The sequence below is a fragment of the Odontesthes bonariensis genome, chromosome 1 (assembly GCF_027942865.1).
Source record: "Odontesthes bonariensis isolate fOdoBon6 chromosome 1, fOdoBon6.hap1, whole genome shotgun sequence".
NCBI classification, from domain to species: Eukaryota; Metazoa; Chordata; class Actinopteri; order Atheriniformes; family Atherinopsidae; genus Odontesthes; species Odontesthes bonariensis.
The window spans coordinates 15,507,984-15,523,191 of record NC_134506.1 but is presented as its reverse complement, the minus strand read 5'-3'; the positions used below and the strand labels follow the sequence as shown (position 1 = coordinate 15,523,191).

Genomic DNA, 15,208 nt, shown 5'->3' with positions numbered 1-15,208 from the left:
TGCGTTTGATACTGTAGATCACAGAATCCTGTTGCACAGGCTGGAAAACTGGGTTGGACTTTCTGGAGCGGTCCTTAACTGGTTCAGGTCCTACTTAGAAGGCCGGAGTTATTTTGTTACAATTGGCAGCTATGAATCTGAGCGAGTGGCCATGACTTATGGAGTCTCCCAGGGGTCAATTCTTGGACCTCTTCTGTTTAACTTGTATATGCTCCCTTTGGGTCAGATATTGAAGAATTTTAACATCAATTATCACAGTTATGCAGATGATACACAACTTTATGTGTCTCTGTCACCGGACGACTGCACCCCAGCAGACGTACTGTGTCAGTGTCTGGAGGAAGTAAACACCTGGATGAGAGAGAATTTTCTACAATTAAATGAAGAAAAAACTGAGATCATTCTGTTTGGGAGCAAAGAGAAGAGGGTCAGCGTTGGTAAATATCTTGAAACTCGGGACCTTACAATCACTGACCAAGTTGGTAACCTCGGAGTGTTGATAGACTCAGATCTGACTTTCAGCAGCCACATCAAAGCTGTCACCAAGGCAGCTTTTTACCATCTCAGAAACATCAACAGAATTAAAGGTTTCCTCTCCCAAAAAGACCAGGAGAAACTCATCCATGCATTCATCTCCAGTAGACTCGATTACTGTAATGCTCTTTTAACTGGACTTCCCAAAAAGACCATTAAACATCTGCAGCTCATCCAGAACGCTGCTGCTAGAGTTTTAACCCCGACTAAGAGATCTGAACACATCACACCAGTTTTAAAATCTTTACACTGGCTTCCAGTCAGTCACAGAATAGATTTTAAAAGCCTGCTGATGGTTTACAAATCCCAGAACGGTTTAGGCCCAAAATACATCTGTGATATGTTCAGAGAATATAAACCCAGCAGAGCTCTTAGATCCAAGGACTCAGGTCAGCTGGTCCAGTCCAGAGTCCAGACTAAACATGGAGAAGCAGCATTTAGCTGTTATGCTGCAAACAAGTGGAACAAACTGCCAGTGGAGATTAAACTTTCACCAAATGTAGACATTTTTAAATCCAGGTTAAAAACATTTCTGTTCTCATGTGTCTACGCATGAAATCTGCACGCTATCTTTTAACTTATCTAGACTGTTGCTTGTTTTTAAATTAATTTAAATGATTTTATTTGTTTCTCTTCATATTCTTTTATGTATTTTAATGCTTCTTCTACTCCCTGCTGCAATGCTTTTATTTTATGTAAAGCACTTTGAATTGTTTGTACATGAAATGTGCTATACAAATAAATTTGATTTGATTTGATTTATGTCAAATACTACAGAGGATTGCATATACATATATATATATATATATATATATATATATATATAGATATATTTGTTTATCTATAATTTGTCATTACTGACACCAAACAAAGCAGTGGGCCTCATGCGATAATCATTCGTACAAACAGATTTGTTCTTAAGTTGTGCGTACGAGAATTTTCGCATTCACCAATCTTTTCGTATTTTACGTTTTCTTTCAGGTACGAACAGAATTTACGAGTGATCCAGACCTGTCGTAGGAGTTTAGTAAAATAGTCCGCTGTTATTCAAATCAAGTTTGCTTGACTAATGGATTGTATATATAATTACTTTGAAGCAAACATGAATAAATATACATTATACCCCATAATGATGCTGACATTATTCTGTTTGACTTAGACTATGCACTAATTGAAGGTCATTTGAATCTGTATATAACAAGGTCAATGGGAAGTGTAACCAGCGGCTGACTAGCTACTTTTGGATGCCTTAGCGCATCCAGCTCTTGGAATAGAGCGTTTGCTCCGAGACCGTGTAGATATCCTTGCGGAGACAGACGAATGGCTGTCATCACGATTTAGATTGCCAATGACTGTGCTGCTGCAAATATGCAGTTTGCTAGAGCCACAACTCCAGAGAGAAACACGCCGATCAAACCTAATTCCACCACACGTCCAGGGCCTCACCACCCTTAGATTTTTGGCCATGAGAACTTTTCAGAGGGAGATTGAAGACAGATCGGGTGTGTCCCAGTCCTCATGCGCTCCCCTTGGTCATCAAAGCTCTCATCAGTTTATCACCCATGGTACATCAAATTCCCATACACCGCTGTTGGAACAAGTACAAATTAAGAGGGACTTTCATGCCTTGGCTGGACTGCCAATCATAATTGGAGCACGAGACACATATACGCATCAAAGCAGCCGTGCTGTCGTGGAGCGCAATGAGCTGAAGGCCAGGTGGGTGTCTCTCGATACAGCCGGGGGCAAACTGCTCTATAGCCCAGAGAAGGCATGCCAGATTTTCTCAATATTGCCATGAACGAGGGTCTCCTACTACCTGAACCAGCTCAGGCAGACCAGAAGGTGTGGTGCCAGAAGACGGTCATGAACCGTCCCATCAAAGTGCCATCATGATGAGGAAACAACTGATTGCACGGCTTTAGTTGCAGTCATCAAGTGCCTGGCCATGGCGAGACGTTTTATTTTTTTTAAAGCCATTTTCATATCAAACCATTTATTTGTTATTTCGGTGACATTACGAACTACAGGTGACACGGAATTAACAGCACTCGTAATAACTTCCCATTTCTTCGCTTTAGCAGGTCCCGTAATTCCACTGCTGACACTGCTAAAAATGACAAATCTTCCCTTTTGGATCTCTGAAAGTAGAACTTCAATCTCGGAGTCCGTAAAGTTGTTCTTTTTGCGCCTTGATGCCATTCTTGTGACTCAAGACTCAACACTTCCTGGCACAGGAGAGAGGAAGCACAGCCTTATATGGTATCATTTTGGGCGTGGAGTATGCAAATTTACTATCCTTGTGAATGTGCACTTTAATAGCACGGGTGGGATTCATCATTTACGCAGGTCATTTACACATTATTTCCGAAGTTAAGAGCGTTTGTTGAATCTGACGTTGCGTGTTCGTACGAGACCTTTTTACGAAAAAAGTGAGAGAAATTTAGAATAAAAATACGAAAATGTTCTTGCATGAGGCCCAATGTGTTAGAAACTCACAACATGTATGTATGTATGTATGCAAGTTATGACCAAGGCTTACTGTACAATATCTTTACCAGATTTTTGATAACAATCTTATCTTTTGGAGGCATTATTTCATATAAATTAGCAGGGGTGGGGGAAATTTCCGATTCTTAGACGCATCGCTATTCGGACGTGGACGATTCTGAATCAATTCACAAACGTCCAAATTTCAATTATTTAAATAAAGTAATCCAGACGGTTCTAAAATGCAGAACTAAAAAGCGCGGTACACGTCATCTCTGGGACACTATGGGGAGCGCATCAGGAACGGACAAGCCACGCAGAGGAAAACAAACATGGCTGACCGCAGCTACCCACCTCGCCATGAGATCCGAACAGCTCCTTCTAATTGAAAAGCAGACGTGTGGGAACGCTTCGGCTTCTACAACGTTGGCGGCGGAAGCGAACTGGACAAGAGCCACGTTATTATGACGTTTTCAAGGTGTAGAGCAGGGAAATATGATCCTCCGAGAACACATCGTCTTTTATTTTGTTTTTGCGCTCGACTTCCCGCACAATCTGCTCTGTGCTGCTGCGTTGTACTCCTGCATCCGGCGAAAATAGAAGCTCTATATCTGCTGCGGAGGCTCCAGAGCACTGCTGCTGTAACGAAGCCGGTGGAAGCACAGTCACTAGCTGTTTTCACACTGAGATCTGCTACCAAATTAACACTTCATCTCGCGTCGAGCAATGTGAAAGCTTGGCGTATTAGGTGATCCGTGCCGCCTGAAGCCGAGTTCCGGGGGCGTTGCCTAGTGGCAGAGCGTCACACGAAACACATAAAATGCTGGGCGTGTACAATGACGTAGGCACAACCCATGCGTCGGAGGTAGGCCTAAATACAACTGTCTGCATCAAATTTTTCAAACCAACGATGGCGGGACACCTTGAGGACTTGTTTTTGTTGCTGGCTGTTTGTTCGGTCACGCAAGTGTATATGCAGTTGGTGTGGCACATGTTGAAATATGGCATGTCCAATCGCCCTCTGCCACTCCTGCCGTTGTGGTCATTAACCGCATGGAACTTCTTTCTCATGGCTTTCAGTTTGTTGGTCACCTGCGCCTTGCTGCATGGGAAACCGCGCTCTGTCATCTTTCTCGCCAGCCCTTCCAGCAGCTACCTGTCCATCCTGTCTTTTAAACTCCTCACGTCACGCCACTCCCATCCCGCGTCAATTGCTTTCACATCAAATTTGGCTCGGCAAAAAGACTAGGGTCCGACGCGGGTCGAATGGCGAATCGAGTTGACACGCCAGCCCGGATCGTCAGTGTGAAAGGAACAGCGGACACACTAAATTCGCAAATTAAACGCGGGTTCTTCCTCAGTGTGAAAGGGGCTATTGATTACAATTGAAACGTATCAGCTCCGCTGCCGTGCTGGAGCGCAGATGCAGCACACACGCATCTGGTGGAATTTAGGGGTTAACTCGATTCCACCCGACATAACTTTCCAGTTTGCACGCATTTCCATTAGTTTAATAGAATATAATGGAAATGAATTAAACTCTTGTTTCTTATTACAAATGCACTGTTTTTCAAAATTGCAAGTTATGAATGCTTTTTCAGTGAGAAAAAGAGAAATGTTGTGAAAAATTGCATCAATATACATAAATCATGATTTATGTATATTGATATATTTATATATTTATGTCTTTATAAATACCCATCAATAATCGTTTTATAATCGAATCGTAGCCCCTGAATCGTAATCGTAATCAAATCGTGAGGTGCCCAAAGATTCCCACCCCTATAAATTAGCTCTTTATTTAGTGTACTATATAAAACAAACTGTAACAGAGCACAGTACATCACCATGCTTGCACAGCTCAGATAATCCTGAGCCAATAAAATGGGGCTTTTTTCTTTTTATTTCAATTAATTTTCTGTCACAGTCTTTTGATGTTATTGAACCATGAATATATTATTCGCTGAAAATCTCCACTACATGAAAATTTAACCAGCAGCTGTCAAAGTGGAGCCTTGTTAAACACGAGAATTTTTTTCTTTTCTTTTACTTTCTATGAAGTGACATGTGACATATTTGATACTGACATAAGAGAGCAGGGGATTCATTTCACATGTAGAGCCAGACTCAGACCATGGCAATAAAAGCATTTTTTGCTTTGCTGCAAGAGAGCAGTTATTTTTACTTTTCTCTACTGGAAGCAGGGCAAAAGAGAAGAGTGGCAGAGGGAGAGAGAAAGGAGCATTATGTGTGCGTAAGGGAGAGAGGAGGAGATGCAGAGGGAGCTATTGAATACAGAGACTACACTGTTGGTAAATGGGTCACCCTGTTAAGAGTCCACAGCAGCCCTGTATATGGCTGAGAGAATAATGGGACTCTAAATGTTTGAGACTCTTAGGGCTAAAACCCAAGCAGGTGACACAAAAGACTAACTCTACCACAGACAATTTGATATAATTTTAAATGTGTGCTTTTCTATTATTTTTATGCACATTACAGACACACTTACGGTGCAGTATCTGTTTGACGCAACATTTAATTAGTCAAGCGAAATTATGCCAGGATTTGTGTAATGTTCTGCCACTTTATGCAAGTGTTGTATTAGCGTATGTGGGTGTTTGCATGGAGGCTTATGTGTTATCTTGAATTTGTGTTTTGGGAGTGAGAAATACCACAACCTACACGGTAGCCAGTCTCCTGGTGCCTATACAATGTCTCTGTGCAGTATCGGATTGAAACGGAAACATTAATTAATTACAACTGATAATTGATAATTGATTATTTTTCTAAAATTGCCAAATAAATGCACCAAATATTCACTAGTTGCATATTTTCACTTTGAGTTTTACTTGATCTTAATAGGAAGAAGGTCAGACAACAGCTCAGTCTCATTTCAGAACGTATATTAACATTGTTGTCTGCAGTACAAGAAAAGGTATTAGTTTTGCAATATAGGCTCAAAAATTGGAAAACTGCAGCATTTTGTGTTGCCCATTCTTTTAATGAAGGAACGTTAACATGTCATGAAGGCAAATCCAACTTGTCCAGTTCGTATACTTCATCCTAATCATATATTTATAATATCTATATCGAACCAATGATGAGTGACTATAAAGAAGTTTTATTTGAGTCAGATGGGGCACAATTTCAGGTCTGTTGTGTGATGGCAGATTAATGCTATCAGACCTTTGAATTTATCCTTTTGGCATTTAATTTAAGTTGGCTCTTTGTTTCATATATCCATCCATTTTCTATACAAACTTTATTCAGTTTTGGGTAATAGCTGGGCCTGGAGTCTATCCCAGTGGCCATTAGGTAAGAAGCAAGGTACACCCTGGACAGGTCACCAGTCCATCACAGTCCCAACACGGAGACAAATGAGACAACCATGCATGTTCACACAGTGAATTTAAAATGACCAATGAACCTAACATACATGTTTTTGGGCAATGGGAAATGGTATATCGGACAATAGCCAGTTTTTTGCCTCTACTATGCCATGATATGATGAAATATTTCTGGATGAGATACCTCTATGTAAAAAAAGTTAAACATTTAAGCTTTACTTCTTAATGTTATGAACAAGGTGTTCATGTTGTCAATAGACAATTAGCAACTTGGAGGCTATTTTTAAGTGTGCTGACTTAAAAGTTGCTTAAGAGATAAATCAATGGAGGTCAAAGGCATCACACACAAGCACAAGCATCGTCAGCACATTGCAAGATGCTGCTACAGAGTTTGAAATGACATGTGTGCTGAATGGCTGCTGGTGTGCGTTTTACTGCTTGTTTGCTCTCCCAATATATTCCTTCTACTGAACTGTAACTTCACAGTTAGTATTGAGTGCTGTCAGAGCTGTAAGTACATGTTGTTTCATCTGATTTGCCTTCGGAGCAACAATTCTCTAAACAAACAAGTTTCTATTTAAAACCCCAGTCAGACAATTGGCTTGTGTTAGCAAGAGTACTGTTACTGATATGCAGCTACTTGGGCTGATTCTGTTGTCTGACCCTCTGTAGACAAAAGGACAGTTGAGAAACAGGAGAGATGCCTCGGACACTGGGCAGTATGATGTAATTCCTTTTGACCCATTGTCTTGGACAGTTACAGCCAAAGGGAACAAAATAAGATAGAAAATAGGATTTTTCCCTTTAAATCAATGACACAAGCACCTAATGTCATGATGACAAACATTTATGATTTGGTTTCATTTAAAATAACTTGCTTTAAGAAGAATAAGTCATGAATGATAATCAGTCATTTTTATGACTCAACACATATTGAGAGACAACTTTTTGCATTCAATTCCTGGGAGAAATCGTAGCTCATAAAAAGTAACTGTAAAATCGATCAGAGCAATAAAGTAATGGACAGAAGAGGTAAGAAAAAAGGAGAATTATTTGGAAATACAATGGTTCCAGTTAAGATAGAAACATGTATAAACTGCTACTGTTTTCATTACAATAGGCCAGATATTGTACTCTTTGTAGGGGAAAAAGCTTATAAGTTCAGTTTCAGTTTTATTTCTATGCACCTAATCACAACAAATATCATATCAAGACATCATAAGAGTCTATGCACATCTGTGAATAAACCTAACTTTTTTAATGGAAAGGTCATGACATCATGATGCATACCTCAGAAGCTTTTGTAATGTTTGTAAAAGGGCATACAAGATGTTTTTTCAATACAAATAGTTGTGTGTGTCAGAATGAGAATGTGGAAAAAATGCATCAATGTGAAAGGACTGGAGAGTATTATCAAATAAATCTGCAGCTCCAGTAAGTTGATGGATTGCTTGACATTTCTTTACCTCATCTTTACTGTACTTCACTTTGCTGTCGGTTCACCCCAGTCATACAGTGTTGTTTTGGGCCATGCAGGCAGCCTTTTTCCTTGAAAAAGCCCTAAATGCACACTAAATGGACACTAGCAGCAAGCTGGTGATTACAGAGGAGCTTTTAGCAGCTTAAGAACCAGATATTTCCTTCAGAGTTGGCAGGGATCAAAAGAAGAGCTAAAAGAGAGTGAATATTGAAGTTACATAACGCAGCAAGTAAACAATAATGTCGCTCCGTAACTGCTTGGTGTGTAAACCAGCTCTCAAGCGCACAGGTTCAACTTGTTTTGTCAAGAACTGATTGTATTTCAATGTTGTTCAATGCAGGATGTTTATGCTGTCCTAAGGAGAAAATTAATACATTATTGTTGTTTAACATGACCATGCCATGATATACATGTAATCAGCCAAAGTGCCCATTGGGATTTAAATATTATTTTCCTCTTTATGTCTGTAAATCTTTCAAACTGATTGTGTGCCTTTAGTTAAAGCAAAAAGTTATTGTGTTTGGTCTTGACAACACTCATGTCCTCATATCTTCACAGGAAACCAATGAGTTGGTGGCCATCAAGAAGTTCAAAGACAGTGAAGGTGAGTAAAGGAGCGAAGGATGGTGGAAAGAAAGGAGACATAGAGGAAGTGCTGATGTGTTGCATCATAATTCTCTTTTTAATTTCACACAGAAAATGAGGAGGTTAAGGAGACGACTCTTCGGGAGCTGAAAATGCTTCGGACACTAAAGCAGGACAACATCGTTGAGCTGAAGGAAGCTTTTCGCAGGAGGGGGAAGCTCTACCTTGTCTTTGAATACGTTGAAAGGGTCAGCTTACTGACGCTGTCATTTTTTCTCAGACTCTGCATGCCGTGCACACACTCTACTTCTTTATGCTGTTGTATCTAGTCTGCTCTAAGGTTTCATGATGTTGAGACCGCTCAGTTGAGCATAAAAAAGTGTTACCATGGTAACATGAATTATACTGTGAGTGAGTAATGGTATTCCCCACTGTCTTGCCAGGGTTTCCAACCAAGTGTTTTTATCTATCTATCTATCTATCTATCTATCTATCTATCTATCTATCTATCTATCTATCTATCTATCTATCTATCTATCTATCTATCTATCTATCTATCTATAACTGCTGCACACCGTAGCTCTTTTTACAGGTACAATTTTTGTGTTTCACAGAACATGCTTGAGCTATTAGAAGAATTTCCCAATGGTGCACCGCCAGATAAAGTCCGCAGCTACATTTTCCAGCTCATCAAAGCCATCAACTGGTGTCACAAGAATGAAATAGTACACAGAGGTGAGGAATTTGTCCTCATTTCTATGTTTGTACCTCTCCTGTAAAAATATCAACTTTATCTAATCTGGTGCAGTGTCCCAGATCTAGAACACTTTTTTATTTCAATAAAGAATAATGTCAAGATGCATTCCTTGTATCCTTGTGAGAAATGCACAGAAAATGCATAAAGCAGTATTTTTCCAGAAATTGAAGATAGTTAATGACCTGCAGTGTTGCATATACTACTTGAAGATTTGAAAAAGGTATCACTGTGCATGGCTATTGTCTTTTGAAGGATTCAAAGAGGTTAGATGATCCCTTTATATAGTACCCATGGTTCAGAGAAATACACGAAAGGTTAAATATATGATATTTTTAACCCTGATGCCACATCAAGCAAATTATTTCAATAACATGGTAACATATTGGCATTCCTACCGGAAAGCATTAATAGCCTTAATCATTCTCTTTATGTGTGCTGTAAATCAAGCTGCTATGCTCTTTGTTGTACCAGTCGGCCCAGCAGTGTGGGCATACTCTACAGTACTCTACAACACTTCTTCCTTTGATTTAACTTGATGAGCTGAATTTTTTTGGCTACAAATCATCCCATGCAGACAAAGGTAAAGCTAGATTTAGCCTTGCTCTGGTTTTCCCAACACCTAGATCTATGAGTTGCTTGAAGGGTTCCATGTTGAGTGTCAATTTCTATTTGCTTTCGGCTGACTTACCAGTGCTGCTCTGCAACACCTGGTGGTTTTCTACATTTATGCATTACACCAGAAACTCCTCAAGAAAGGAGTATAATTTTCCTACATCTGTGTGACGTTGTTCTCTCCCACAGAAGCACCCTTTTCAGAGACTTGCAGCAGGTTTTAGCCTATTGATTCCAACTGGAGAAGTGAACATGAACAAAGATCTGACCAGTTCTTTCATCCTGTAGTCTTCAAAAGACCAACTGGACCAAAATCACACTAGCCACATATAATCCTAGCATTTCAACACAAAATTGGTATTTTAAAACCACCTTGTTGGGAAAGTCAAAATAAAGTTCACTTTATTTGAGGCCTGTCTGTGTCTCTTTTGTGGTCCACTTTTGCCCACTTTTCTGTAGCTGTTACTTTTTATATGTTTTTTTTACTACTCAACCGAAAGCACTTTTATCAGCTTTTATACCCTCACAACATTAACAATACTTCAACCACACCCACTTAGGAGACCAGAAGTCCACACCATTTCAACCATTAGTGCAGCTTGTATTGCATCATCTTTGAGTACAACGTATAAGCCAAAAAGAAACGAAAAATTGTGTCTCAGACCAATCATTCCCCTGATTCGAAAAGTATTGAAATGGAAGCCAAGAACCGCGCTTGAAATCATTTTTGAATGTCATTATCTTGAGATCAAGAGACACCACTGTCTGTGCTGAAGAGCAAACATTTACTAAACAAACAGAATTACACATGCATGTCCTCACTAACTGTCATGAAAGCGAAAATGAACAATGAAATTAGTTGTTAACACAGGAACAACTCAGTTTTGAGTTACCTTGTGATCTCGAGAAAGCAAAGCTCATTTTTTGATGATAACAGGTTGCAGCATGACATGATCTTGAGAAAAGAAGACGAATTTACTTGTTATCATGTAAAAAGCTGAAAGCTTTGTTTTCTTGATATAACAAAATAATCAGCTGATTATCACAAGATAACGGCATAAGGAAATACTTGCAGGCAAGACAAAATGAGTGTGTAACTTATGTATATGTGTAATGGGATATGGTAGCACAGTGACTGAAGCCATTTGCATCTCTCTTCCAGATATCAAGCCAGAGAACCTCCTCATCAGTTCTGAGGATGTTCTCAAACTCTGCGACTTTGGTGAGTTCTCTGTTTGTCTGGTGTTTTTTTTTTTCCATTTTAACAAATGTACATAAACTGAATTGTTGAAATTGTTGATGTGCAATGCAGTAAAACTACAAAGACTACTATATTTTTCTCAGTAAAATAGAGTAAGTAATTAAATTGATTAAATTAATCAGGTTTTAATTATGGTTTATTAGACATATGTGTATATTCTTCCATATGTGCATATTCTCTGTGATTATTTGTGAGCTATGCTGTTATATCTTTGATTTTATTTCCTCATTGCCCAGTTTGATTCCTTGGGCTCAGTTTACTGTGAAAAATCCCACCTTTAATTTGTCACCTCGTAAGTTATGTGTGAAAGGCTGCAAAGCATCACTTTAAAATGTACTTGCAGCGTTCATGTTGCAGTTAATTTATTTCAAGAAAGGCATGATGATGACAAACATTTTCCTCCCCTGTGAAGTATTAATAACATGAATTCATATGGCATAGTTTTGCACTTTATACAGTCTTCTAGGCGTTAATTCTACATTTGGAACAGTATCTTCAAAATCACACGGTCATTTAGCACCTAATTATTGGATTGGGCTGTGCTACTGAGTCAGCTGGGGTGAGATTTGTTTGTTATTCACTGTTGGAGCTGGCATTCGGTTTATTGTGACTCTTCATGCTTGAAATGGACACTCTGTATATCACTTATCTGAAGCACAGTCTCAGACCGCCTTCAGTGACATAACTAATTAGTCAGGTCACTTGGCAAAGATGACCAAATTGTGACTGTAGCCATCCCAATTATCTGAATGTTGAAAGTCCTTTCTTGTTATTAATTGGTCATTTATGCTTTCATGAAAATGGCTGTAAATTGTCTTTGTATTCTGATCGCAGTGGGTGTGCTGAAAGAATCAGGTCTTTGTGATTTATTTCCGTGCTCCTCTGGCTCAGGTTTTGCTCGTAACTTGTCTGAAGGAACAGATGCCAACTACACAGAGTATGTTGCCACAAGGTGGTACCGCTCACCTGAACTGCTGCTGGGGTGAGTCCCTGTGTGATTATGTATTTGTGTGAGTATGCATCTCTGTCAAAGACTCACAAAGAAACACGGAGGGAGGGGAATGTACTCATTCTGTTAGCTTGTGTTTATTATTATTATTATTATTATTATTATTATTATTATTATTATTATTATTATTTTACCCCAACACTAAATATAATACATTTTCATTTTCCTTTAGGAGTGTATGGGATGGGGAAATACAATTCATCATTTTCTCTCATGATACAGTTTTCAATACCTCAGTCCCAACCCAATATCAGTGCTTTTATATCCACAAATTTAGAACTTGTCAAACTCATTTGAATGATTTCTAATTATTGGTGGAAATTTAGCAGCTTGAAGCCAGAGATTGCTGTGACACTAAAAATAAAAACAGTCATGTAAGCAGTTTTGTAATAATACCAGAAAGACTATATGATCGCCTCTCGCCCAATGACCGCTGGGATAGGCTCCAGCCCCCCCGCGACCCGACCGACGGATTCAGCGGGTATGGAAAATGGATGGATGGACTATATGATCATTGTGAAGCTCATTACAAGCTGTTATCAAAGTTTCTAAAGATCCCATATGTGTCAGGTTGACTTTTCTGACCAAAGATACAGAGTGAATGTAGAATACTTTAATATTAAAGGAACGTGCAGCCATGAGGGGTTCAGTTAAAAAGATTAAACAAATTTTAATGATGTAACATGAGTACATTTGAAACAATTTTGCATGATAAATAGAATCTGATGCATAATCTAAATGGGGCAGTGACAGAAAGGTGGATAAGATAGGACCTCCCTTGGAGTGTAGACAGTGGTGGTGAATGAGCTGAGATGGGAGGTGGCAGACAATTCAGATGAGGCTCCTCTTGTAGCAGGAAGAGATGGAGATGGGAGGAGACGGGTTGAGCAAAAGTCAGGCTGGAGGGGAAATGACAGAACAGAAGAAAGTTTTAAAGAACAGGGATCAGACTGATTGGCTTGAAAGGTGGCATGCTAGTATACTGTTGGCCCAGAGCAGTAATGACAGAATTAAAATGTGGGAAGACTTTTATATAACAATATGTAGCAAGAGAAAAACCCCAAACACATGAGGGCAGATGTGAGGGGACCGATCTACCTGGTGAACGTACACATAAGCGCCATAATGGGCACTCATACTGATTAACAAAGACAGACGAAGGCATCTCTGGTGTTAGTTTTTCCACTGCACATAAATGTCAGTATAACAATAGCATCTGAGGCTGGCAGTTTGTTTTACAGGGATCTATATGTTTGTCAGCTGATTTTATTTTATTTCTCATTTGTTATCTAACTATAACAGTAGCATATCTTTAAAAAATAATTTATACCGCAATGATATAATTTCCTGTTTCTAATGGTTTTATCAGCTTAGCGTTGCTTTACTTTGTGTTGTTTTTTAGCACTGCAAAACTGATTGTTTTAAGCCATTTACTAAAAGCAATGATAAAATTTGTTCAAAGAGACCTCAATTGTAAACTCTAGTTAATAACATTTTGATAAGTTACATATCCGCAAAACACATAAACTAAAAAGTACTGTTAAATGTACTGTTTATGTAGTACGGTCCACCCAAATCCGAGCTAAGTCTAAATCGAGTTCTCTTATTAAAGTCTTAATACACCCCAGTTGACAGCTCGTTCACATCAGAACATGTTTAATGGATTGTCCATCAGTCAAACTCCTGGTAGAGTCACAGTCCATGGTTGGAAATTGTGTGATTGTAACGTGTCCTTAGGCTGTTGTTTTTTGTTGGGTAGCATTTATATGACAGGATGGGAATCACAGCTCATGAATACAAAACTGTGTAAGCTGTGATCATGTTGATTTTAGTAACTGTCTTACCACCTGATTCGTAATATATACTGTTAACGCCTTTTAACACCCCGTCGAACCCTCAGCATTTGCGTCTGAGAGCCCAGCAGAAAATAAATGAATCACCAGTGGTAAGAAAAGTACAGTGAATGTTGAAAAACACAGTGAAAAAAATCTCAAAGTTAGTGTCTGCTTCTATCCCCTCACTCCTTATTATAAATGTTTGCAGCCAATGAAGCACTAGCTATGAAAAGTGGACATCATCATGTAGGATTACGTATGGATGTGTACAATATTCATGTGCTGATGAATCAAAATTAGGCCGTGTCTATGTAGGGAACAGAGTAAGAAATAAATTTCAGTTGTGCAATTTTATGCCTTAAATGTAAAACTACAATGCCTGACAAGACAATGGCACTGTGACTAGACACAGGACAGGACCAATCTAGTTATTTCACAATCTGTCATGATGAGATCTGGCTTCAGTTAACCAAAAATTTCAGTAACTTAAGTGGCAGCAAGATTATCTTTTAGAGTTACTAAAGAACTCAGAGGAAGGTTGATTGTCAGACTGGAAGCTGCAGTTTTAGGTGTTTTGATTCTTGAGCACATCAACTGCCTACGTCTCCCTACATTTTCCTACGTCATAATGTCCACTTTTCACGTTCATATTTCATGTCCATAGTCATTTGAGAAGGACAATGGACCCCCCCTCTGATGGCCTCTACAATCTGTTGGTGTGTACTTGTGCCCAAACTCCATAACCATTTTCTGTTGTTCATTTCCATGTTTAGTTTTTTATCGGTGTTGCCAGATCACTGGGAAAGCAGAAAATGAATAATCTGCTGCAACACTGTGACTTGAACCAACATCCCCTCACTCTATCCTGAGATCGAACTTCAGCTTTGCTTTTTTTTTTTTATCATGTTTTATCATTTCGTTTTGGTGCTTTTGCTGCATCAAATATCCATTCTAACTTGAAGACAGCTGAACGTCATCTATCCTCGCTGCTGTAGCTTGATTTAGTAAATGCCCTGGAACATTTGCTGCTGAGACAGTGTTTGAATGCCGCCCACTCAAATACTCTCTCCCTCCAACACCAGCGCTCCTTTGCTTTCCGTGCTGCCAGATCTCTCACCATTTCTCAGCGGGCTCCTCAGCTCTGTTTGCTCAGAAAATAATTTTTTTCACTCCACCAGCAGCATCATGAAAAATGTCACCCCTTTGTAATCATCTTTACTTAATCTGGGGACTCCATCATCGTCACTCTCATTTTCATTGTCATTATCACCCTATCATCTAATAAACAAGGTCTTCAT

General features: G+C 39.2%; 1 protein-coding gene across 5 annotated transcripts in view; it reads left to right on the top strand.

Moving 5' to 3' along the window:
• The window catches only part of cdkl5 (cyclin dependent kinase like 5), a 51,451-nt gene that overhangs the window by 13,761 nt on the left and 22,482 nt on the right, over positions 1-15,208 (top strand). For all 5 annotated transcript variants that reach the window (XM_075481215.1, XM_075481396.1, XM_075481488.1 and 2 more), the window contains exons 4-8: positions 8,410-8,455; positions 8,548-8,684; positions 9,051-9,171; positions 10,968-11,027; positions 11,958-12,048. In XM_075481215.1, coding sequence (XP_075337330.1) covers positions 8,410-8,455; positions 8,548-8,684; positions 9,051-9,171; positions 10,968-11,027; positions 11,958-12,048 — 455 coding nt within the window. The remainder of the gene's footprint in view (positions 1-8,409; positions 8,456-8,547; positions 8,685-9,050; positions 9,172-10,967; positions 11,028-11,957; positions 12,049-15,208) is intronic.